Raw genomic sequence first — 24,129 nt, forward strand, 5'->3', positions numbered from 1 at the left:
CTAGTTCCAAGATTTATCATAGCTTGAGGAGGAAAAGAAAGCTTTTTGAGAAAAAAGAAAATAGAGGAAAAGCACTGTAGACTATTTCCAAGGAGATCTGCTTTTAACTATAACAGATATCGAGATTTTCAGAACACTATTCTCACAGTCAAGACTGAAGTCTATTTATCCAGTTGCAATAACCTGTACCGACAGATCATGCTAACTTTAGCACTTGTGAGAGAAGGGAGAATGAGGCCACCAATGCACTTATTCTCGCAGTTGGACTTGGGTGCTCCATCAGTCCTAATCAGTGCCTTCACAGGAGAGGCACTGCTGAGGCTGGATAAATAAAGGACCCATGAAAAAGTTGCCATTAAGAAAACAAACCAGTTTTCAATCACTGAATTGTGTCGTGACTTTTTGTGCCTTTTCAGATTTCTTTATAAGTAAAATCATAAATATGTAAAAAAACACATTTATAAGCATTAAATTTTTAATTTCAATTCATTTAAGTGAATAGCTGAGTGACTAAACAAAAACAAAGTTTTGGTAGTCGCAAGACTTCTGACACCAAATGTGTGGGTTTTCTACCAAAGACTCCAGTTCTCCACAGAGACCAACTGGGTATCTGACAATTTAATTCAATTCTCACACCAACTACCTGGAGTCAGCACAGAGCCCACACACTAAGGGCTCAGTCCCACAAAACTGCCCACCAGCATCAGATGCCAAGCATATGTATTATAATAGATTCTCAGGTTAACCACACTTTTGTCCAGCTTGGCTACAAATCAAGAGTTTTCACAAATCCTTCATCAATAATTTGCTATAATTGCTCAAAGAACTCAGGAAAACACTTTACTTGCAATTACCAGTTCATTGCAAAGGCTATTATAAAGGATACATATGAACAACCAGATGAAGGGGTACATAGGGTGAGGTCTGGAAGAGTCCTGAGCATCAGAGCTTCTGTCCCCATGGAATTTGAGGTGCACCGTGCTCCCAACATGTGAATGTATTCACCAACCCAGAAGCTCTCCAAACCCCATAGTATAGGATTTTTATAAAGGCCCCATTAAATAGGTATGATGGATCAAATCACTGATCATTGGTGATTAATTCAATCTCCTGCCCTTCTTTCCTCCCTGGAATTGGTGTTAAAAGTTCTAATCCTCTAATCACATGGTTGGTTATCCTGGCAACCAGCCCCCATCCTCCGAGAGTCACCTCACTAGCATAAATTCAGGGGTGGTTGAAAGGTGCTTATTATAAATAACAAAATATATGCTCCTCTTGCGTCTATCATTCAGGAAATTCCAAGAGTTTTAGGAGCTCTATGCCAGGAACCAGAGGCAAAGACTGAATATATATTTTTTGTTATGTCACAGTAACCTTGGAAAATTACTTAATTTCTTATGCCTTGATTTCCTTATTTATCTGTATTATCCCACAAGGTAGCTGATTTGATTTAATAAGTTACTATAAGTGTTAAACACAGCTCCTGGCACATAGTAGGTGCCATAGAAATGTTGGCTATTATTATTATAACTCTGTTAAAGTTTACAACTGGTGTATTACAAACTGTTGGTTTATATATGTCTTCTTTAGACAGGAGCTTCCAGAGGATAAAGATTAATTCAACATATTGTTGACAAGATAAATTATGCTTATATAAGAGTCTTTTTGCTTGTAAATCTGTTTGATAGAGGAAGTATAAAACCCAAAATATGTGTACTAAGTGATGTGCTTGTGGAAAATTAAGCCTAATTTGCAACTAACTACAAAATATTTTTAAAGCATCTTAAAGTAGCTGAAGCACCCTCTATATATTGTAGATAGTAATAATTAGAATAACCCAATTACAAAGCTAACATCTATGGAGTCTTAATGTATATTATGTACACTACCAGGAGACTCTTATTAGTATTTCTTTATAGATAAACTACTTCAACTACTTTATATAATTCTATCTTAAAAAACAAGACAGGGACTATCAGATCTATTTTTTAATGATGAAATTGAAATCAATAAGTAACAGAATTACTAGGAAGTGGCAGATGTGTGTGTGATTCAAGATATGCTATCATGTGATTCAAACCTAATATTTTTCATCATTCTATATTAATTTTCTCATTGTACAAATTTAAAGAATTACTGTTTAAGGGTCAGCATTAATGAGGTTGCATTTTTTTTGTCTCTTAGTCAGCTGTGTCTAACTTGCTTAATTGTGCATAGATTTTTAAATGCTTAACTTGTAAAACATTTTAACTTTAATATTAAGATTTCAAAAATTAGTTCAATTAACTCACAAGTGAGTTTTTAAAATTATGTTAGGAGCTATAACAAAATATATTTGAGTAAGGGAGAAAGAGGAAAGCAAAACACTTAACTACAAGAGGATTACATGAAGCCTTTCAGAAGCACAGCAAACAGAATAAAAACTGGGAATTTATGTTAACTTTCTAAATTAAGTTTCCAGTTTAAAAAATGAAGAAGGACGGTGGCTCACGCCTGTAATCCCAGCACTTTGGGAGGCCGAGCCAGGCGGATCACGAGGTCAGGAGATCGAGACCATCCTGGCTAACATGGTGAAACCCTGTCTCTACTAAAACTACAAAAAAATTAGCCGGGCGTGGTGGCGGGCACCTGTAGTCCCAGCTACTTGGGAGGTTGAGACAGGAGAATGGCGTGAACCTGGGAGGTGGAGGCTGCAGTGAGCTGAGATCATGCCACTGCACTCCAGCCTGGGCAACAGAGTGAGACTCCGTCTCAAAAAAAAAAAAAAAAAAAATGAAGAAGGAGGAAAGTACCTGGCTTCAATGAGTAATAGGACATTTCCATGGAACAAATTTGTTATTCAGTATCAAAATAGGTGCAGGCATATTTGTTTCTCCTGAAGGGGCATTAAAATACAACTCACTCAATGTGGGGTCTCCCTGAGTATTTGGGCTGCTTGTGCCATGGTGTCTGTGATGGCTGCTCTTAGTCATGCAGAGCTAGAGGCCACCTTCCCTAGAAGCGGTGCACAGTATTATTTCCTCAGAAGTTCTCTCAGACACTTTATTGTTTTCTTCCATCCCTGTATCAACCTATTTAACACTTCAGCAGGACCTGGTTCATGTGGATTGATACTAGCAGGGTAGTATCACAGCCTTTCTATCCTGAACGTTTTGTTCCTTAGATGCCAGAGAAATGTTTAGCATTGGAATTCTGAAGGCTTGAGGAGTGAAAGAGGTGACATGCTGACTCTCAGAACAGTTTTGAGAATGATGGTTCTCTGCTTTATATCTCCAACTGGAATAATGCTGTTGGTGAGAGAAAGAAAACAGCACTTAGTCAGGTTTGAGAAAGCTTTTCATGCCACAATTCCAGATGCCCTACAGATTGCAGAAACCTTTCTTCAAGGATTTTATGTGTATTCAGGGTGGGGAGTCCTTGTTTGAATAGCAGGTAAAATTTATTTATTTAATTATAAAAACCACCACTAAGCTATAAACATGTAACAACCAAGTACTTTAATTCTTAGAAAAAAAAACAGTATGTTGCTTTGATATGATGTGTTAAGCTTTTACTTTATTAGAGGGCTGAAATGCAATAAGCTCTCTACATGTGTGGCCTACCAACTTTGGAGGGTAAAATATCTTTCAGGTATTTACAATTAAAACAAGTGCACATAAATCTGGAGCAGCTTAAAGACTCCAAGGCAATGGCATTTTTTTCACTGAACAAAATAGTGTATCCGTCTGTTTTTTTTAATTATAATAGAACATCGCCAGAGAAAAAATTTAAAATGCAGAAAATATGAATTAAAATAAAGATTACTTTTAACCAATTATCTCACATGTACACACCTATGGCAGGGGAATCACACTGCACATATAACCTTATAACTTTATTTTACTTAAAGTACCTTGATATGATTTGCCTGTGTCACCACCCAAATCTCATCTTGAATCTCCACATGTTGTAGGGGGTACCAAGTGGGAGGTAATTGAATCATGGGGGCAGGTCTTTCCTGTTCTTTTCTTGCAATAGTGAGTAAGTCTCACAAGATCTGATGGTTTTATAAAGGGAGTTTCCCTGCACAAGCTCTCTCTGCCTGCTGCCATCCATGTAAGATGTGACTTGCTCCTCCTTGCCTTCCACCATGATTTTGAGACTTCCCAACCACATGGAACTGTGAGTTCTCCATTAAACCTCTTTCCTTTGTAAATTTCCCAGCCTTGGGTATGTCTTTATCAGGAGCATGAAAACAAACTAATAGATGCCTAGTGAGAATTTACAGATATTATTAAATATAACTGGGTCTTAAGAAAACACAGTATTCTATCATATGAATATTTACCATTATTTAACCATTTTCTCCATTGTTGGATCCTAGAGTTGTTTCCAGTTTTTCTCTTTTAAATGTAACACTTATTGTTGCAATTAGCATCCTTCTATATAAATCTTGGTTGGATCACTCATTGCTTTATTAGAAAAAAAATCTTGAAGTAAAATTACTTAAAAAAGGATAAAAACATTAAGAAATGTCTTGAGAAATATTGTCCAAGTTGCCTTCCAGAAAGGTTCTACAAATATACCGTAGTGTGACTACCCTTGGCATTATCATACCTTTCTTATTCTTTTGCCACTTAGATTTATGAAGATTAAATCTCAGTGTTATATCCCACTTTTTCTCCTATTACTAAAGAGAGGGAAGAGTTTTGCAAATGATCACAATCATTTATACTTCTTTCTTGTAGGATGGGAGGCAAGTATTTTTTCCCAGCTGGTTCTTCAATTTTTAATTTCATTCATGAGATTTCTAAGACTTAATATCTATAGTATCAAACTATTGATCTTTTAATTTTTCTCTGTTTTTATACTTAAAAAGTCCTTTCCCATCTCAAGATTTAGATAAATATATATACTTTTTTATATAAATACTTTTTTCTCTATATTATTATGGTCTTACTTTTTGCATTTTACTCTTTAATGCATGTGAATTACTTTGAAGGGGTTGTATATAATTTTTTATTTTCCAAATAGTTAAATACCCATGTCAGTTTTGGTGTTGGCAATATACGTTCAAGTTTAATCCAAGGCTTAACTAGTCTAGACACTTAATCCAACAAGTTAAAAGAACAGGAGTCTAGACACTTAATCCAATGAGTTAAAAGAACAGGAGAGTCTACCTGAATGCCCTAGAATATTGTGACCAGATTAAGAGATAAGCTATTTTAACTCTTCATTAACACAGTTACCATTCTACCATGTCAGCCACAGGGTAGGGCAGGGTTAGCTCCCGTTATGTTCTAGAGTTCAAGGTTTATGACCTATACTCTTCTTAACGCAAAGGCCCATTTTAAGTATCTCAGAGTATAACATTGAGACCCCAGAATTTAACGCAATTATGATACAACTGTCAGAGGCGGGTGAACCAGAGCAACTCCATCTTGAATAGGAGCTGGGTAAAACAAGACTAAAACCTACTGGGCTGCATTCCCAGATGGTTAAGGCATTCTAAGTCACAGGATGAGATAGGCGGTCTGCACGAGATACAGGTCATAAAGACCTTATTGATAAAGCAGATTGCAGTAAAGAAGTCAGCTAAAACCCACCAAAACCAAGATAGCCATGAGAGTGACCTCTGGTCATCCTCACTGCTACACTCCCACCAGTGCCATGACAGTTTACAAATGCCATGGCAACATCAGGAAGTTACCCTAAGTGGTCTAAAAAGGGGAGGCATGAATAACCCACTTGTTGTTTAGCATGTAATCAAGAAATAACCATAAAAATGGGCAATCAGCAGCTCTCCAGCCTGCTCTATGGTGTAACCATTCTTTTATTCTACTTTCTTAATGAACTTGCTTTCATTTCATGGACTTGCCCTGAATTCTTTCTTGTGCAAGATCCAAGAACCCTCTCTTGGGGTCTGGATTGGACCCCTTTCCTGTAACACAACTAGAGTCAACAATGTGCCAGAGACATGGTAAACATTCAACAAAAATGAACAAATGAGCTCTTGTTGTTTACAGACTCATTTATTTTTCTTATTATATATTATAGTGAAGGCACTTTCAAAGGTTACATAGAAAGCCTTTTTTTCTCAGGAGATCTGAAAAAGCCTAGTGAAAATATCCCCAAATATGTAATTACTGCACCTACCCCTGTGGCACTGATTTACTTATTGGTTAAAACGTCCTACCTAATAGTCCGGACTCCAGAGGGAATCGGGTTCTCAGGTATGGCTACATAGAACCAGAGAGAAGATTCTTTCTTATTCCCCTAAATGAAGGGGGTCTCTAATACAGTGGATCTTTTTGCCTACCTTAAGAGAATTATGCTAAATTGGTTCATGTCTGGGTTATTTACTTATTTAAAGATAAAAATTTAAAAGGACTAAGCAATCTCTAATTTTGAACATATGCTAAAATTATACGTAATAATAAAGTCCAGCTGCAGAAATATAGAAAGCACCAAAAATTGGAAAAGGAAAAAATAAACAGAATACAATAGATTAAATAGGACATAATAGAATTAAAATTCTAAGAATATTTACCAAAATCCCTTGGGACATACTTTTCAAGGACATCATGGGTGCTTTAGGTTAACATCTACCCCCCAGAAAATGTCACTCATATGCTTTGTCTCCTGGCACATGCCCAAAATCTATAACGAATAGACACTTTAAGTACTCAATTTCCCTATTACTGAATGTATGGATCTGATATGGTTTGGCTGTGTCCCTACCCAAATCTCATCTTGAATTATAGCTCCCATAATTCCCACATGTTGTGAGAGGGACACAGTGGGAGATCACTGAATCATGACCCACATACTGTTCTCATGGTAGTGAATAACTCTCACGATATCGACGATTTTATAAGGGGTTTTCCCTTTCACTTGGCTCTCATTCTCTCTTGTCTGCCACAACATAAGATGTGCCTTTTGCCTTCCACTATGATTGTGAAGCCTCCCCAGCCAGGTGGAACTGTGAGTCCATTAAACTTGTTTTTCTTTATAAATTACCCAGTGTCAGGTATGTCTTTATCAGCAGCATGAAAACGAATTAATACAGAACCTTTCTGCAATATTTATCCATATGTATATAATTTCAGTTCACAATAAATTTTTCAGATTTTCAGAATTTGTTTTAATTACTGTCATATAGGTAAAGAAACTAAATTTTTTGCCCTAAAAATAGGCAAATTTTAAAAGCTTCAGTTCTGCATTGAACTTTATTTATCTGGACAAATATATTAAGAATACCTTTTTTTTACATTTTACATTTCCAGTTATAAAAAGTTCCTAAATATAAAAGAGAATCCGTAATATCATTAAAAAATAAAACAGTAAAAAAGAAATAAGATTTTATACTATATATCAAAGGTTACTGATTCTCAGTTATCTCAACTCTAAAATAAAATGATGTCTTATTAGCTCACCTCACACATTATTAGTAATGATAATAAAATGAAAAAAATCTGTGAAGGTACTCTGGAAATCTTAAAACACACAAATTCTGTTCTGAGAAGAGCACGGCTTAATAAAAACAGCCACAACACCATTTCAAAAATTGTCTTTGAACTAATATACAAAAGCTACAAGGAACTCAAACAAAAACAAGAAAAAAACAACCCCATTTTTTTAAAATGAGCAAAGGACATGAACAGACATTTCTCAAAATAAAACATACAAGTAGCCAACAAACATGAAAAAATGCTCATTAAAAAGTAGGCAAAGGACATTAACAGACCCTTTTCAAAAGAAGACATTTATACAGCCAACAAACATGATAAAAAGCTCAAAATCACTATTAGAGAAATGCAAATTAAAACCACAACGAAATACCATCTCACACTAGTCAGAATGGCAATTATTAAAAAGTCAAGAAACAATAGATGCTGATGAGTCTGTAGAGAAATAGGAATGCTTTTACATTGTTGGTGGGAATGTAAATTAGTTCAACCATTGTGGAAGACAGTGTAGCAATTCCTGAAAGACCTAGGGGCAGAAATACCATTGGACTCAGTAATCCCATTATTGGATATATACCCAAAGGAATATAAATCATTCTATTTTAAAGATACAGGCATGCATATGTTCACTGCAGCACTATTCACAATAGCAAAGACATGGAATCAACCCAAATGTCCATTGATGATAGACTGGATGAAGAAAATGTGGTACATATACACCATGGAATACTACGCAAAAGGAATAAGATCATGTTCCTTCCAGGGACATGGACTGAGCTAGAAGCCATCATCCTCAGCAAACTAACACAGGAACAGAAACCAAATACCACATGTTCTCACTTACAAGTGGGAGCTGAACAATGAGAACACATGGACACAGGACAGGAACAACACACACTGGGGCCTGTTGGGGGGTCTTGAAGGGAGGGAGAGCATCAGGATAAATAGCTAATGCATGTGGAGCTTAATACCTGGGTGATGGGTTGATAGGTGCAGCAAACCACCATGGCACACATTTACCTATGTAACAAAACTGCATGTCCTGCGTGTGTATCCCAGAATTTAAAATTAAATTAAATTAAATTTAAAGAAGAAGAAATTCATCAGATGGACAAACCGTAAGTTCAGAAATCTATATTTTTGGAAGCAGATAAGAAAGATGTTGCATTCTGAATTATTTGTGCCCTGATAACTATGTCCTTAATATGGGAGAAACAAAATCTAAAAAAAAAAAAAGTCCCAGAGTGTAGGGAAATACTAGCCAATCTGGATGATCCCTCCTCACCAGAAACTCTAGTAAATGGCTGGTCCAGGAAAAATTTGCTTGTTTCAAAAATGAGTAATTAATCAAAAAAGAACAATCCCCAAATCTGTGTAAGACATTCTACAGAAACAGGAGAAATGAAATAAGAAGAAATGGCTGACCAATAAAATGCATTAGAAAATGTGACCTTGGATTCACCACGAATGTTAAAAATCTTATGCTGCAATCAAGTCTATGACATGTGAGCACAAAGCAGAGTTGCAGGAGTTCAGAGGAGTTATGTCAACACCACAGAAAGAAATAAAATGTAAGCTGGCAAAATTCAGGGAAAGGTGAAATAGAAATATAAAAATGTATCGAATTAAGGTAAAATCAGGAGACACATTGGAACATTGCTAAAAAAAGTAGGGAATAGGGAATATTTAAAAACAATCAAATGGTAACAAGAATTTGAGAAAAAAATTCTAATTTCCATTAATAGCAGGCTCAGTTATTCAAATCAACTCTCCCATTGAAAATATCTAAGCATGATATCTAAAATAAAGAATAAAACAAAAAAAAATAAAATATTGACAATCCGTGGCCGGGTGCAGTGGCTCACGCCTGTAATCCCAGCACTTTGGGAGGCCAGGGCAGGTGGATCACTTTAGGTCAGGAGTTCAAGACCAGCCTGGCCAACATGGTGAAACCCCACCTCTACTAAAAATACAAAAATTAGCTGGGCATGGTGGCAGGCACCTGTAGGCCCAGCTATTCGGGAGGCTGAGGCAGGAGAATTGCTTGAACCCGGGAGACAGAGGTTGCAGTGAGCCAAGTTCACACCACTGCACTTCAGCCTGGGCAACAGAGCAAGACTGTCTCAAAAAATATAAAATAAAGGCCAGGTGCGGTGGCTCACGCCTGTAATCCCAGCACTTTGGGAGGCCATGGCGGGTAGATCACAAGATCAGGAGTTTAAGACCAGCCTGGCCAACACAGAGAAACCCCGTCTCTACTAAAAATACAAAAATTAGCCAGGCACGGTGGCAGAAGCTTGTAATCCCAGCTACTCAGGAGGCTGAGGCAGGAGAATCGCTTAAATCCGGGAGGCGGAGGTTGCAGTGAGCTGAGATGGCGCCACTGCACCCTATCCTGGGTGACAGAGTGAGATTCCGTCTCAAAAAAAAAAATATATATATATATATATGTAAATAAAAATAAAATATTGACAGTCTTAAAGAATTATGGAAAGTCCCAAGCCTTTTTTTTTTTTCTTTGAGACGGGGTCTGGATCTGTCACCCAGGCTGGAGTGCAGTGGCACGATCCTGGCTCACTGCAACCTCCGCCTCCCAGGTTCAAGCAATTCTCCTGACTCAGCCTACTGAGTAACTGGGGTTACAGGCCCGCATCACCATGCCCAGTTAATTTTGTATTTTTAGTACAGATGGGGTTTCACCATGTTGACCAGGCTGCTCTCAAATTCTAATTTCCATTAATAGCAGGCTCAGTTATTCAAATCAACTCTCCCATTGAAAATATCTAGGCATGATATCTGAAATAAAGATTAAAACAAAAAAAAATTAAAATATTGACAATCTTTGGCAGGGTGCAGTGGCTCATGCCTGTAATCCCAACACATTGGAAGGCTGAGGCAGGCAGATTGCTTGAGGTCAGGAGTTTGAGAGCAGCCTGGCCAACATGGCGAAACGCTGTCTCTACTAAAAATACAAAAATTAGCTGGGTGTGGTGGTGCATGCCTATAATCCCAGCTACTCTGGAGGCTGAGGCAGGAAAATCGCTTGAACCTGGGAGGCAGAGGTTGCAGTGAGCCAAGATTCTGCCACTGAACTCCAGCCTGAGTGACAGAGCAAGATTCCATCTCAAAACAACAGCAAAAAAGAATGTTGAATATAGGCCCCCAATCTCTTCTGGTTTGTAGGGTTTTAGCCTGGTGGAGTTCCCTTTGTAAGTGATCTGCCCTTTCTCTCTAGCTGCCTTTACCATTTTCTTTCATTTCAACCTTGGAAAATCTGAAGGTTATGTGTCTTGGGGATGATCTTTTTGTGTAAAATCTTGCAGAGGTTCTCTGTGTTTCCTAAATTTGACTGCTGGCCTCTCTAGAAAGGTTGGGGACATTTTCATGGATGATATCCTGAAATATGTTTTCCAAGTTCCTTGCTTTCCCCTCCTTCCTTTCAGGGATGCCAGTGATTCATGAATTTGGCCCCTTTACATAATCCCTTATTTCTTGGAGGTTTTGTTCATTCCTTTCCATTCTTTCTTTTTGTCTGACTGTCTTATTTTAGAGAGCCAGTCTTCAAGTTCTGAGATTCTTTCTTCAATTTGGTCTATTCTGCTGTTAATACTTGTGATTGCATTGTGAAATTCTTGTAGTGTGTTTTTCAGTTCTGTCACATCTGTTAGGTTCTTTTTTACACTGGCTATTTCATCTTTCAGCTACTGTATAATTTTATTGTGATTCTTAGTTTCCTTGGATTGGGTTTTGCCATTTTCCTGAATCTCAATGATCTTCATTCCTATCCATATTCTAATTCTATTTATGTCACTTCAGTAATTAAGGCTACTTTAACAAGATTCTAAGCAGCAGAATGAGGCCGTATTGACCTCAAGCATGTTCCTTCTTCTCCCTCATCACCACCAACACACACATCAGAGTCCCAGACCCAACTAGATGGAAAAAAATTCCATAAACTATTAGGACTAGTTTTTAAAACTAGGTAGCTTTCCTCTTAAGTGTTTAAGTGACATTTCTAATTGATCTGAGACTTTAACTTAAGTACAACAGAATGTATGTATTAGTAATTACACTGACTCTGTATAATTAATAATCTCTTGTCAGATGGATAGTTTGAAAATAAATAGAATATATAATGAAGTCTAACAATTCAATAGCAAACACACAGACAAACACACAAATAATTCAATCTAAAAATGGGCAAAAGATCTGAATAGACATTTCTCAAAAGAAGGCATACAAATGAAAAACAGATATATGAAAAAAATGCCCAACATCACTATTCATTATAGACATGCAAATCATACCACAACAAGATACCATCTCACATCAGTTAGAATGGCTTTTATTTAAAAAAAATAAAAAGATTATATCAGATGCTGGCAAGAATGTGGAGAAATGGAAACCCCCACACACTTTTGATGGAAAGGTAAATTAGTACTGCCACTATGGAAAACAGTATGAAGGTTCCTCAAAAACCTAAAAATAGAACTACTGTATGATCCAGTAATTCCACTACTGGGTATATGTCTGAAAGGAAATCAATATATTGAAGAGATATCTGCACTCCCATGTTTATTGCAACAATATTCACAATAGCTGAAATATGGAAGCAGCCTACATTTATATCAATAGATGAATGGATAAATAAAAATGTAATATATATGCACAATGGAATATATTATTTAGCCTTAAAAAAGAATGAAATCATGTCATTTGTAGCAACATGGATGGAACTGGAGATCATTATGTTAAGTGAAATAAGCAAAGCACAGAAAGACAAACATTGCATGTTCTCACTCATAATAAAGTGGATCTCATAATGATAGAGTATACTGGTGGTTACCAGAGGCCAAGAAGGGGCTGGAGTAGGTGACAATAAGGAGAGGTTGATGAATGGGTACACACTATATATACACACACACACTATATATATATATATATATATTCACACACACTATATATATACACACTATATATATATACACACACACTATATATATATATATATATATATACACACACACTATATATATATAAAACCTGGTGTTTGATATATCAAAAGGGTTACAATAGCTCACATTAATTGATTGTATATTTCAAAATACCTAGAAGAGAATAATTTGTATCTTCTTAGCATAAAAAAGATAAATAGTTAAGAAAATTGATATCCCAATTACCTTGACTTGATTATATGAATGTATCAACTTATCAAATGTACTGAAAAATATGTACAACTATTATGTATCAATAAAAAATTTTTAAAAGAAAAACAACAGAGAAAATGAACGAAACCAAAAGTTGATTCTTTGAAAAGATCAACAAAATTGATAAACATGTAGCTAGATAGAGTAAGAAAAAAGAAGATTCAAATTACTAATCAGAAATGAAAGTAGAGACATTATTACTGATTCTATAGAAATAAATAGGAGTATAAGAAAGTATTACGAACAACTCTATGCCAATAAATCAGATCACCTAAATGAAATGGGCAAATTCCTAGACACATAAAACCTACTAAGACTAAATCATGAAGAGCTAGAAAATCTGAGTAGACCTATAACTAATAAGGAGATTGCATCAGCAATAAAAAATCTGACAAAGAAAAGCACTGGGCCTGATGGTTCCACTGATGAATTCTACTAAACATTTAAAAAAGAGCTAATCCAATCCCTCTAAAACTTTTCAAAAAAAATGGAAAAGGAAGGAACACTTCCTAACATTATCATTCTATGAAGTCAACATTACCCTGATACCAAGCCAAAGTCATTACAAAAAAAGAAAAACTATAGGCCAATATTCCTTATGAAGATAGGTGCAAAAATCCTAAACAAAATACTAGCAAACTGAATTAAGCATCATATTAAAAGAATTATATGCCATGACCAAGTGTGATTTATTCCTGAAATTCAAGGAGGATTCAATATATTAAAATTGATTAATATAATGTACTACATTAACAGTATGAAGGAAAAAATCAAATGATAATCTCAATTGATGCCAAAAAAATTGACAAAATTCAACAATCTTTCATGAAAAGAATTCTCAACAAATTAGGTATCAATTGAATGAACTTCAACACAATAAAGCCCATATAGCACAACTTCACAGATAAAATTGCACTTGATGGTGAATAGTTGAAAGCCTTTCCTCTAAGATCAGAAACAAGTTAAGGATACCCACTCTCATCACTTGTATTCAATATAGTATTTGAAGCTCTGGCCAGAATAATTAGGCAAGAAAAAGAAATAAAAGGAATTTGAACTTAAAAGAAAGAAGTAAAATTATCCTTTTCACAGAGGATATAATCTTAGATACAGAAAATCCTAAAGACACACACACAAAAAAATGGCTAGAACTAATAAATGAATTCAGCAAAGTAACAAGATACAAAGTCAATGCTCAAACATCTGTTGCATTTTTATACGCTAATAAAGAACAATCTGAAAAGGAAATTATTAAAATAATTTCATCTATACCACCAGCAAAAAGAATACATTATTTAGGAATTAATTTAACCAAGAAGGTGAAAGACTTGCACGATGAAAACTACAAAACGTTGAAAGAAGTTAAAGAAAACATAAGTAAATGGAACTGTACCCCTTGCTCATTAATTGGAAGACTTAATATTGTTAAGATGTCAAATACTACCCAAAGAGATCCACAGATTCGGTACAATCTCTATCAAAAGCCCAATGACATTTTTTAAACAAATTTTAAAAATCTAAAATATATATGGAATCTCACGGAACTCCAAATAGCTAAATCAATCTTGAAAAAGAAGAACAAAGCTGGAGGGCTCACACTTCCTGATTTCAAAACATACTGCAAAGCTCAAGTAATCAAAACAGTGTTTTACTGGCATAAGGACAAACATATAGACCAATGGAATAGAATAGAGAACCTCAAAATAAGCCCTTGCATATACCATTGACGCTTGAGCAACACAGGAGTTATGGGTGCTGACTCCCAAACAGTTGAAAATCCACATATAACTTTTTAATCCCCCAAAACTTAACTGCTAATAGCCTTGCCAATAACACAAATAGTGTATTAATATATATTTTGTATATTACATGTATTGCATACAGTATTCTTACAGTACAGTAAGCTAGATAAAAAATGTTATTACGAAAATCTAATGGAAGAGAAAATATGTATACTATTCATTAAGCAGAAGTAAAAGGGGTAGATTATGAGAGATTACTTAATGGATGCAATGTATGTTATTCAAGTATTGGATACCCTAAAAACCCCAACTTCACCACTGTGAAATCAATCTATGTATGTAACAAAATTACATTTGCGGCCCGTAAATTTATACAAACAAGACAAATAAAAATAAATAATTAAAATTGAGCTGGATTCCTTTTCTGTTCCAGAAAAAATGATTAGCTAATCATGTATTTTAAAACTCTTAAGAATAAAACTAGACAAAGAAATCATGTTAAAGTGGCAGTAAAGTGCCAATAAGTTTGAAAAATTTGTTTCCACTTTTGTTTTTAAAAAAGAGATTTTGTTTTTTAACTTTTAGGTTTAGAGGTACATGTGCAGGTTTGTTTTATAGGTAAACTGCATGTCATGGGTATTTGGTGTACAGACTATTTTGTCACCTGGGTAAGAAGCATAGTGCCCGATAGGTAGTTTTTCAATCCTCACCTTCCCCGAACCCTCCATCCTTAAGTAGGCCCCAGTATCTGTTGTTTCTCTCTTTGTGTCCATGTGTACTCATTGTTTAGTTCCCACTTATAAGTGAGAACATGCAGTATTTGGTATTCTGTTCCTGTGTTAGTTTGCTTACGATAATGACCTCCAGCTCCCTCCACTTTGCTGCAAAGGACAGGATCAGGCCAGGTGTGGTGGCTCACGCCTGTAATCCCAGCACTTTGGGAGGCCAAGGTGGGTGGATCACCTGAGGTCAAGAGTTTGAGACCAGTCTGACCAACATGGCGAAACCTCGTCTCTACTAAAAATACAAAAATTAGCCAGGCATGGTGGTGTGCACCTGTAATACCAGCTACACGGGAGGCTGAGGCAGGACAATCGCTTGAACCCAGGAGGTGGAGGTTGCAGTGAGCCGAGATCTGGCCACTGCACTCCAGCCTGGGAGACAGAGGAAGACTCAGTCTCAAAAAAAAAAAAAAAAAAAAAAAAAGAAAGGCACGATCTGATTCTTTGAAAAAGAAATATTTTTGAAAGGAAATTTTGTGAGTAAATAAATTTGCTGTAATAGAAAATTTTTTCATATTTATAAAAGTTTATTCCTATAGTGTTAATTTTTCCATTTATTTGTCTATAATAATATAATTATAATAATTACAGTTTTTAAATATTTTATGTATTTGATATGGTTAATTGCCTTCTTTATTTTTCACCAAAATACAATTTTTGAAGTGACATATATTTTGAAATAATATTTTCAAGTTCCAGGAAAGCTTCTGTTGGGACTTTTATTGTGATTGAATGAAATGTGAGGTAAGTTTTAGGACAATTGATACGGTTACAATCATGATGGTCTGAGTATCATTTCTAGACAATAGCAGGAATACTTTTAATGTTTTATTGGGTAACACTGCTGTAGGATTTTCAAAGGTACCCTTTATTAAGTTACAATTGCTCCACCTTTTCCTAGCTTGTTAACTACTTTTTTAATCATGAAAAATTACTTTTAGTACTTCATTGAAATGACCATATTATTTATTTTAATTAATCAATTAATTTAGGATTTCTTTTATTCTTCCCCTTTTTTATTTCCTTGAAAGTTTATTGATTTTCAGTATTTAATGCTGTTGTTATTCTTGTTATGTAATGCATTTGTTTAAAGTTCTAAATTTTCCCTTACGAATTTTTTTTTGCCAACTTCCACAAATTTTGGAGTGGGTTAACAGATTTTTTAATTGTCTTGTTAATGTTTAATATTTGTATATATTTATGGAGTACATATGCTATTTTGTTACATGCATAAAATGAGTAATGATCAAGTCAAGATATTAGGGGTATCTACTACCCAAAGTATTTCTTATTTCTATGTGTTGAGAAAGTTTAAGTCCTCTCTTTTAGCTATTTTGAAAGATACACTACAGGCCGAGCGTGGCGTCTCACGCCTGTAATCCCAGCACTTCGGGAGGCTGAGGTGGGTGGATCACTTGAGGCCAGGAATTCGAGACCAGCCTGGACAACATGGCGAAACGCTGTCTCCACTAAAAATACAAAAATTAGTTGGACGTGGTGGCAAGCGCCTGTAATCCCAGCTACTCAGGAGGCTGAGGTAGGAGAATCACTTGAACCCAGGAGGTGGAGGTTGCAGTGAGCCAAGATCTCCCCACTGCACTCCAGCCTGGGAGACAGAGCAAAACTCTGTCTCAAAAAGAAAGAAAGAGAAAGAAACATACACTACATTGTTGTTACCTCTAGGCATCCTATTCTGCTATCGAACATTAGAACTTATTTCTCCTAACTGTATGTTTGTGCTCATTAACCAATCTCTCTTCATCCATCCTCCCCAACCCACACACCCTTCCCATCCTGTTATCTATCATTCTACTTTCTACCTCTATCTCCATGGGATCAACTGTTATAGCTCCCACATATGAGTGAGAACATGTGATATTTCTCAATCTGTGCAGAGCTTATTTCACTTAACATAATAACCTCCAGATCCATCCGTGTTTCTGCAAATGACAAGATCTCATTTTTTATGGCCAACTAGTAATCCCTTGTGTTTATATACCACATTTTCTTTATGCATTCATCTGTTGATGGACATTTAGGTTGACACAATATCTTTGCTTTTGTGAATAGTGCCGCAATGAACATGAGAGTGCAGGTATCCCTGTGATATAATGATTTATTTTCCTATGGATAATTACCCAGTAGGGGAATTGCTGGATCATACAGTAGTTTTATTTTTAGTTTTATGAGAATTCTCCATACTGTTTTCCATAGTGGCCCTATTAATTTACATTCCAACCTATAGTGTATAAGAGTTCCCTTTTCTCCATATTCTTGCCAGAAATCTGTTACCTTTTCTCTTTTTTAATAAAAGCAATTCTAACTGGGTAAGATGGTATCTCATTCTGATTTTGATTTGCATTTCCCTGATGATTAACGACAAGCATTTTTTTCATATACCTGTTGATCATTAGTATGTCTTCTTTCTAAAAATGTCCATTTGTGTTCTTTGCCCACTTTTCAATGGAATTTTTTTTTTTTACTGTTGAGTTGTTTGAGTTCCTTGCATATTTTAGATATTCATCCCTTGTTGGATAAATAGTTTACAAATATTTTCTTCCATTCAGCAGATATCCTAAGTCTTGATGGTTTTCTTTGCTGTACAGTTTTTTCAATTTTAACATAGTCTCATTTCTCTATTTCTGTTTTTGTTATCTATGCTTTTCCTGTCTTAGCCATAAAATCTTTGCCTAGACAAATGTTCTGAAATATTTTCCCCATTTTCTTCTAGTAGCTTTATAATTCGAGGTCTTACATTTAAATTTATAATCCATCTTGAGCTGCTTTTTATATATGGTGAGAGACAGTAGTCCAATTTCATTCTTCTGCATGGATATCCAATTTTTCCAGCACCATTTATTAAAGATGATATCTTCTCTACAATGTATGTTCCTGGCACTTTTGTCAAAAATCAGTTGGTTTTAAGTATGCAGGTTTATTTCTGGGCTCTCTATTCTGCTCTATCAGTCAATGTGTCTGTTTTAATACCAATGCCATGCTGTTTTGGTTACCATAGCTGTGTAATATGGTTTGAAGTCAGGTAGTGTGATGCCTTCAGCTTTATTCTTTTTGCTCAGGATTACTTTGGTTATTCAAGCCCTTTGTTGATTCTATACACCAATTTTATGATTCTTTTTTCTATTTCTGTGAAAATTGACGTTGGCATTTTGATAGAAATTGCATTGAATTTGTAGATTGCTTTGGGCAGTATGGTCGTTTTGCCAAGGTTGATTCTTCTGATACATGAGCTTGAGATGGCTTTCTGTTTGACTGTGTCCTCTTCAATTTCCCTCATCAGTCTTTTGTAGCTTTTCTTGCAGAGAAAAGCTGCCTTTCACATCCTTGGCTAAATTTATTTCTAAGTCTTTTATTTTTATAGCTATTGCAAATGGGATTGCCTTCTTGGTTTCTTTATCAGCTTGTTCATTATTAGTGTATAGAAATGCTACATTTGTGTATGTTAAAATTCTATGCTGCAACTTTCCTGAATTTATTTATGAGATCTAAGAGTTTTTTGGTAGAGTCCTTAAGTTTCTCTAGATATAAGATTATGCCATTTGCAAACAGGGATGATTTGACTTTCTCTTTTCCAATTTCAATGTCTTTTTATTTCTTTATATTGCCGATTGGTCTAGCTATAATTTCCAGTAGTATGTCAAATAAGAGTGCTGAAAGTGGGCACACTTGTCTTGTTCCAGTTCTTAGAGGAAAGGATTTCAACTTTTTCCCATTCAGGATGATGTTAGCTGTGAGTTTTTCATATACGGCCTTTATTATATTGAAGTATGTTCTTTCTATGCCTAGTTTGTTGAGAGTTTGTATCATGAAAAGACTGAGTTTCATCTAATGCGTTTTCTGCATCTACTGAGATGATCTTATGGATTTTGTCCTTCATTCTGTTGATATGATGTATCACATGTGTTCATTTACATATATTGAACCATTCCTGCATCCCTGGAATAAATCCCACTTTATTATCTAGTATCTGTTTGATGTGCTGTTGGATTCAGTTTGCTAGTATTTCATTGAGGATTTTTGCATCTGTTCATCAGGGATGTTGGCCTGTAGTTTTCTTTATTTTTTGCATCCCTGTCTAGTTTTGGTATCAATGTAATGCTGGCCTTGTAGAATGAGTTAGGGAGAATTCCCTTATGTTCAATTTTTTAAATAGCTTTAAGAGAATTGGCTTTGGTTCTTCTTTGAAAAATTGGTGGGAGTCAGCATGAAGCCATCCAGTCCTGGAGTTTTTTTGTTGGAAGACTTTTTATTACTGATTCTAGCTACTAATTATTGGTCTGTTTAGGTTTTCTATTTATTCCTGGTTTAACCTTGGTAGGTTGTATGTATCAAGGAATTCACCCATTTCCTTTAGGGTTTCCAGTTCATTACCATACAGTTGTTCATAATTGTCTCTGACACTCTTTTGTATTTCTGTGGCATCAGTTTTAATGCCTTCTTCTTCATTTCTTATTTTGTTTACTGGGATTTTCTTTTTTTCTTGGTTAGTCTAGCTAGTGAATTTTGTTTGTTATCAATTTTGCTCATCATTTTTAAAAAAAAAAACATTTTGTTTTGTCGATCTTTTGTATTTTTTTAAGCTTCTATTTCATTTAGCTCCGCTCTGATCTTCATGATTTCTTTTCTTCTGCTAATTTTGGGTTGGGATTCTTCTTGCTTTTCTAGTTCCTTGAGGTGCAACATTAAATTGTTTATTTGAAATCTTTCTACTTTTTTGACAAAGGCATTAATTACTATAAGCTTCCCAGTTAGCATTGCTTTTGCTGTACCCCAGAGGTGTTGGTATGTTGTGTTTTGGTTCTTACTGGTCTAAAAAATTTTTTGATTTCCTCTTTAATTTCTTTCTTGCTCAATAATTTGGGAGCATGTTCTTTAATTTCCATATATTTGTGCAGTTTCTAAAGTTCCTCTTGTAATTGATTTCTGGTTTTGTTTCAATGGAGTCTGAGAAGACACTTAGCATTATTTATTTTTAAAAATTTTGTTGAGCCATTTTTGGTGTCCTAACATGTAGTCTGTCCTGGAGAATGTTCCCTATGTTGATGAGAAAAATGTGCGTTCTCTAGCTCTTGGATGAAATTTTCTGCAAATTTCTGTTAGATCCATTGGGTATAAAGTGCAGTTTAAATTAAATGTTTTTTGTTTGTTTGTTTTCTGTCTAGATGATCTATGTAATACTGAGAATGGGGTGCTTAAATCCCCAACTATTATCCTGTTGGAATCTCTCTCTCTCTCTTTAAATCTAATAATATTTGCTTTATACATCTGGATGCCTAGGTGTAGAGTGCATATATGTTTAGAATTGTTATATCCTCTTGCTGAATTGATTTTTTTTTTTTTTTTGAGACAGTCTAACTCTGTCGCCCAGGCTGGAGTGCAGTGGTGCGATCTCAGTTCACTGCAACCTCCACCTCCCGGGTTCAAGTGATTCTCCTGTCTCAGCCTCCTGAGTAGCTGGGATTACAGGCACACGCAGCCAGCCCCTGCTAATTTTTTGCATTTTAGTAGAGACGGGGTTTCACCGTGTTACCAAGGCTGGTCTCAAACTCCTGAGCTCAGGCAATTCACCTGCCTCGGCCTCCCAAAGTGCTAGGATTACAGGCATGAGCCACTGTGCCTGATCCCTTTATCATTACATAGTGACCTTTCTTGTCTCTTTTTTACTATTTTTAACTTACAGTCTATTGTATCTAATATTCATATAGCTATTCCTGCTGGCTTTTGGTTTCCATTTGCATAAAATATCTTTTTTCTTCCCTTTACTTTCAGTCCATATGTGTCTTTACAAGTGTGATGAGTTTCTTCTAAGCAGACTATTGTTGGGTCATTTTTTAATCCATTAATTCAAGCTGTATCTTCCAGGTGGAAAATTTATTCCATTTGCATAAGGTTATGATTGATACGTGAGGGCTTATTCCTGTCATTTTATTAATCCATTTCTGGTTATTTTTGTATATTCCTTGTTCCTTTCCTTCTCTATCATTGTTTATGATTGTGGTTTGGTGGTTTTCTGTAATGGTAACATTTGAGTCCTTTCTCTTTCTTGTGTGTTTGATCTACCAGTGGACTTTATATTTTTGTGTGTTTTCATGCTGGTAAATACTGTCCTTTTGTTGCCATATGTAAGACTCTCATGAGCATTTTTATAGGTCCAGTCGACTGATGATGAATTCTTTTGCTTTTGCTTATCTTGGAAAGACTTTATTTTTCCTTGGTTTATGAAGGATAACTTTGTTGAGTACTTGGCTGGCTGTTTTTTCTTTCAGCACTTTGAATTTATCATCCCATTCTCTGCCGGCTTGTAAAGTTTTTGGTGAGAAATCCACTGTTAGTTTGTTGAGTGTTCCCTTATAAATGACTAGATGTTTTTCTCTTGCTGTTTTTAGAATTCTTTGTCTTTGACTTTTATCAGTTTGACTACAATGGGCCATAAAGGAGACTTTTTCTTTTCTTTTCTTTTTTGCGAAAGAAGACATGCAAGCAGCCAAGAAACATATTTTTAAATGCTCAACATCACTAATAATCAGAGAGATGTAAATCAAAACTATAATAAGATATCATCTCACAGCAGTCAGAGTGGGTTTTATTAAAAAGTCAGAAAATATGAGATGTTAGTGAGGTTGCAGAGAAAAAGTAATGCTTACACACCATCAGTGGGAATGCAAATTGCAGCCACTGTGGAAAGCAGTTTGGAGATTTCACAAAGAACTAAAAATAGAATTACCGTTCAATCCAGGAATCCCATGACCAGGTATCTAGCCAAAGAAAAATAAATTGTCTTACACTACCTATCAAGCGCTATATTTACTATTTGGGTTACAGGATCATTAGAAGCCACAACCTCAGCATCGTGCAATATACTTATGTAACAAACCTGCACATGTACCCCCGAATCTAAAATAAAAAGTGAGATGAAATTTTTTTTAAAAGAAAACCTTTTTGCATTGTATCTGTTTGGGAACCTTTGGCCTCCTGTGCCTGGGTGTCTAAATCTCTTGCTAGACTTGGGAAGTTTTCATATAGTATTTTGTTGAAACATTTTTCTAACTCTATTGTTTTCTCTTTGCCTTCTGAGACTCCAAAATTTTGAATATTTGGTCACTTTATGGTGTCCTACATGTCATGTGGGTTTTGCTCATTTTTTAAAACATCTTTTTTATTTTTGTCTATATGAGTTATTTCAAAAGGAAATAGTCCACTTCAAATGGACTACTGCACCATTTGCTCCGTTTTAAAATATTACTATGCCTTAGGAAGCAATCTAGCCAGGAGGGTTATTTGACCTCACACAGGTATTGCTTTCCTACCTGTAATGCCATTCATCCAGAACTCCCCTTGACCCAGCAAGACTCTATTCAGTCATCAATCACTTCTTTTAGAAAACGTACCCACTACCCATATCACTCTAGAGTTGGTTTCGGTGCCCTTGTGTTATTCTTAGCATTCGTCATACTGTATGGCAATTCTGTTTCCTCTATGGGGCTGCGAATGTTTCCAGGAACAAGAATAGGCTTCATCTTTTTCTTCCTCATACAGGGAAGTGACTGACATACAGTAAGGCATCCCACAAATTGTTCAATGAATCAACAGGAGGTGCAATGGCCAGAGGAACAATTTATACGTATGTAAGGCTATGTAAAGGCACGTAAAGCCAAACCGCTGTGAAAACCGCCTTCAGAAGTCAGTCGGCTACTAGGCAAATATACAGAAGCACACAGGACAAATCCATTCATTCTCCAGCTCCTACACGCCCGGGAAGCAGTTTTACTTTACAGCAAGTTCAAGAGTCGCACCGCAGATGCTGTAAAAACGAAAGAAGCCCACAGTTGGGACAAGGATTCCAGTTTTGCGTCACCGTCAAGGCGGGAAAGTTCCCGGCTGTCGGTTGGAGGGTGGGTCCTCGCCCTGCCCCCTCGGGCCGCCCTTCCGCGCCTCCGGGAGGCTTGTCCCAAGCTCACGGACCCCTCGCTGGGTGCCGGTTAAGACCCCGCTCCCCGTCGCCGGTGCTATGGAGGCGGCGGCGGCGGTGGTGGCGGCAGAGGCGGAAGTGGAAAACGAAGACGGCGACAGCAGCTGCGGGGATGTATGCTTCATGGACAAAGGCTTGCAGAGGTAAAGGGCGCTCCGCAGCCAGGAGCGACCCGCGCACTCCCCAGAGCCGGGGCCACCAGTGGCTGGCGGCGACACCGGAGTGGAGGCGCGGCACTGCTTTACCAAGACCATAAGTGAACGCAGTCTGGCTTTCGGCCTCCCCGCTGCTCCAAAACTTACCTGCCGAAGTGCCAGGTTGAATGAGCCGTGGATGCCTTCCCGCCCGTGTCTCCTGCCCAGCGTTTCACACGACTCTGCTTAGCCTAGAAACTGCCCCAGGACCTTGTCCTCCACCAGCTTCTGACCACTCTTTCCTTCTGCTGGTTTTCCTTACTTACTGGTGGTTATTCCTTTGCTTGCCGTTTAATTGTTGGTTTTCTCGTGTTCTCTCGTCTTTCCTGTTCTTCCCTCTGAAAAAAACCTGCAGGATAGTATCTCTGGCAGCTATGAGCGGGCAATCGCTGCTGCCTGTTAGTTTTGCCTCAGTTCTCCTTGTCTCCATTCGAAATCATTTGTCCGTTACAGAACATTGCAATACATATATTCATATACTTTTTGAAAGTACTAAACTTACTATATTTAGTTCACCGTTTCCCTCTCTCTTGAAGCCCCGACTTGTGCAAAGCATATGAGGCACTTGGTTCTGTAATACTGTAAAGCAGGTCTCCACCTGCGTTTCAGGCTCTTTAGTCTCGACCCCTAACATTTCTCCACTTACACTTTATTTAGCTGTACTGAGCTACAGGCAATTCCATAGCAGACTTCTCTGTGCCTTTGCACATGCTGTTCCTTTGTAGCGTGTCCTCTACGCGAACTCTGCTTCTGATAATTAAGCATCTTG

The 24,129-nt window shown here is 36.5% G+C and overlaps 1 protein-coding gene across 7 annotated transcripts in view; it reads left to right on the top strand.

The window, feature by feature from the left end:
* Nucleotides 1-22,596: 22,596 nt before the first annotated feature.
* The window catches only part of LRRCC1 (leucine rich repeat and coiled-coil centrosomal protein 1), a 44,695-nt gene continuing 43,162 nt past the window's right edge, over nucleotides 22,597-24,129 (top strand). For 2 of the 7 annotated variants that reach the window (XM_024345216.3, XM_024345218.3), the window contains exon 1: nucleotides 23,364-23,628. In XM_024345216.3, coding sequence (XP_024200984.1) covers nucleotides 23,489-23,628 — 140 coding nt within the window. In that variant the 5' untranslated portion in view covers nucleotides 23,364-23,488. Of the gene's footprint in view, nucleotides 23,310-23,363; nucleotides 23,629-24,129 lie in introns of those variants that run through there. The other 5 variants (XM_054656858.2, XM_001163929.7, XM_024345217.3 and 2 more) reach the window with 5 other exon arrangements.

Source organism: Pan troglodytes, chromosome 7 (assembly GCF_028858775.2).
Source record: "Pan troglodytes isolate AG18354 chromosome 7, NHGRI_mPanTro3-v2.0_pri, whole genome shotgun sequence".
In the NCBI taxonomy this organism is placed as follows: domain Eukaryota; kingdom Metazoa; phylum Chordata; class Mammalia; order Primates; family Hominidae; genus Pan; species Pan troglodytes.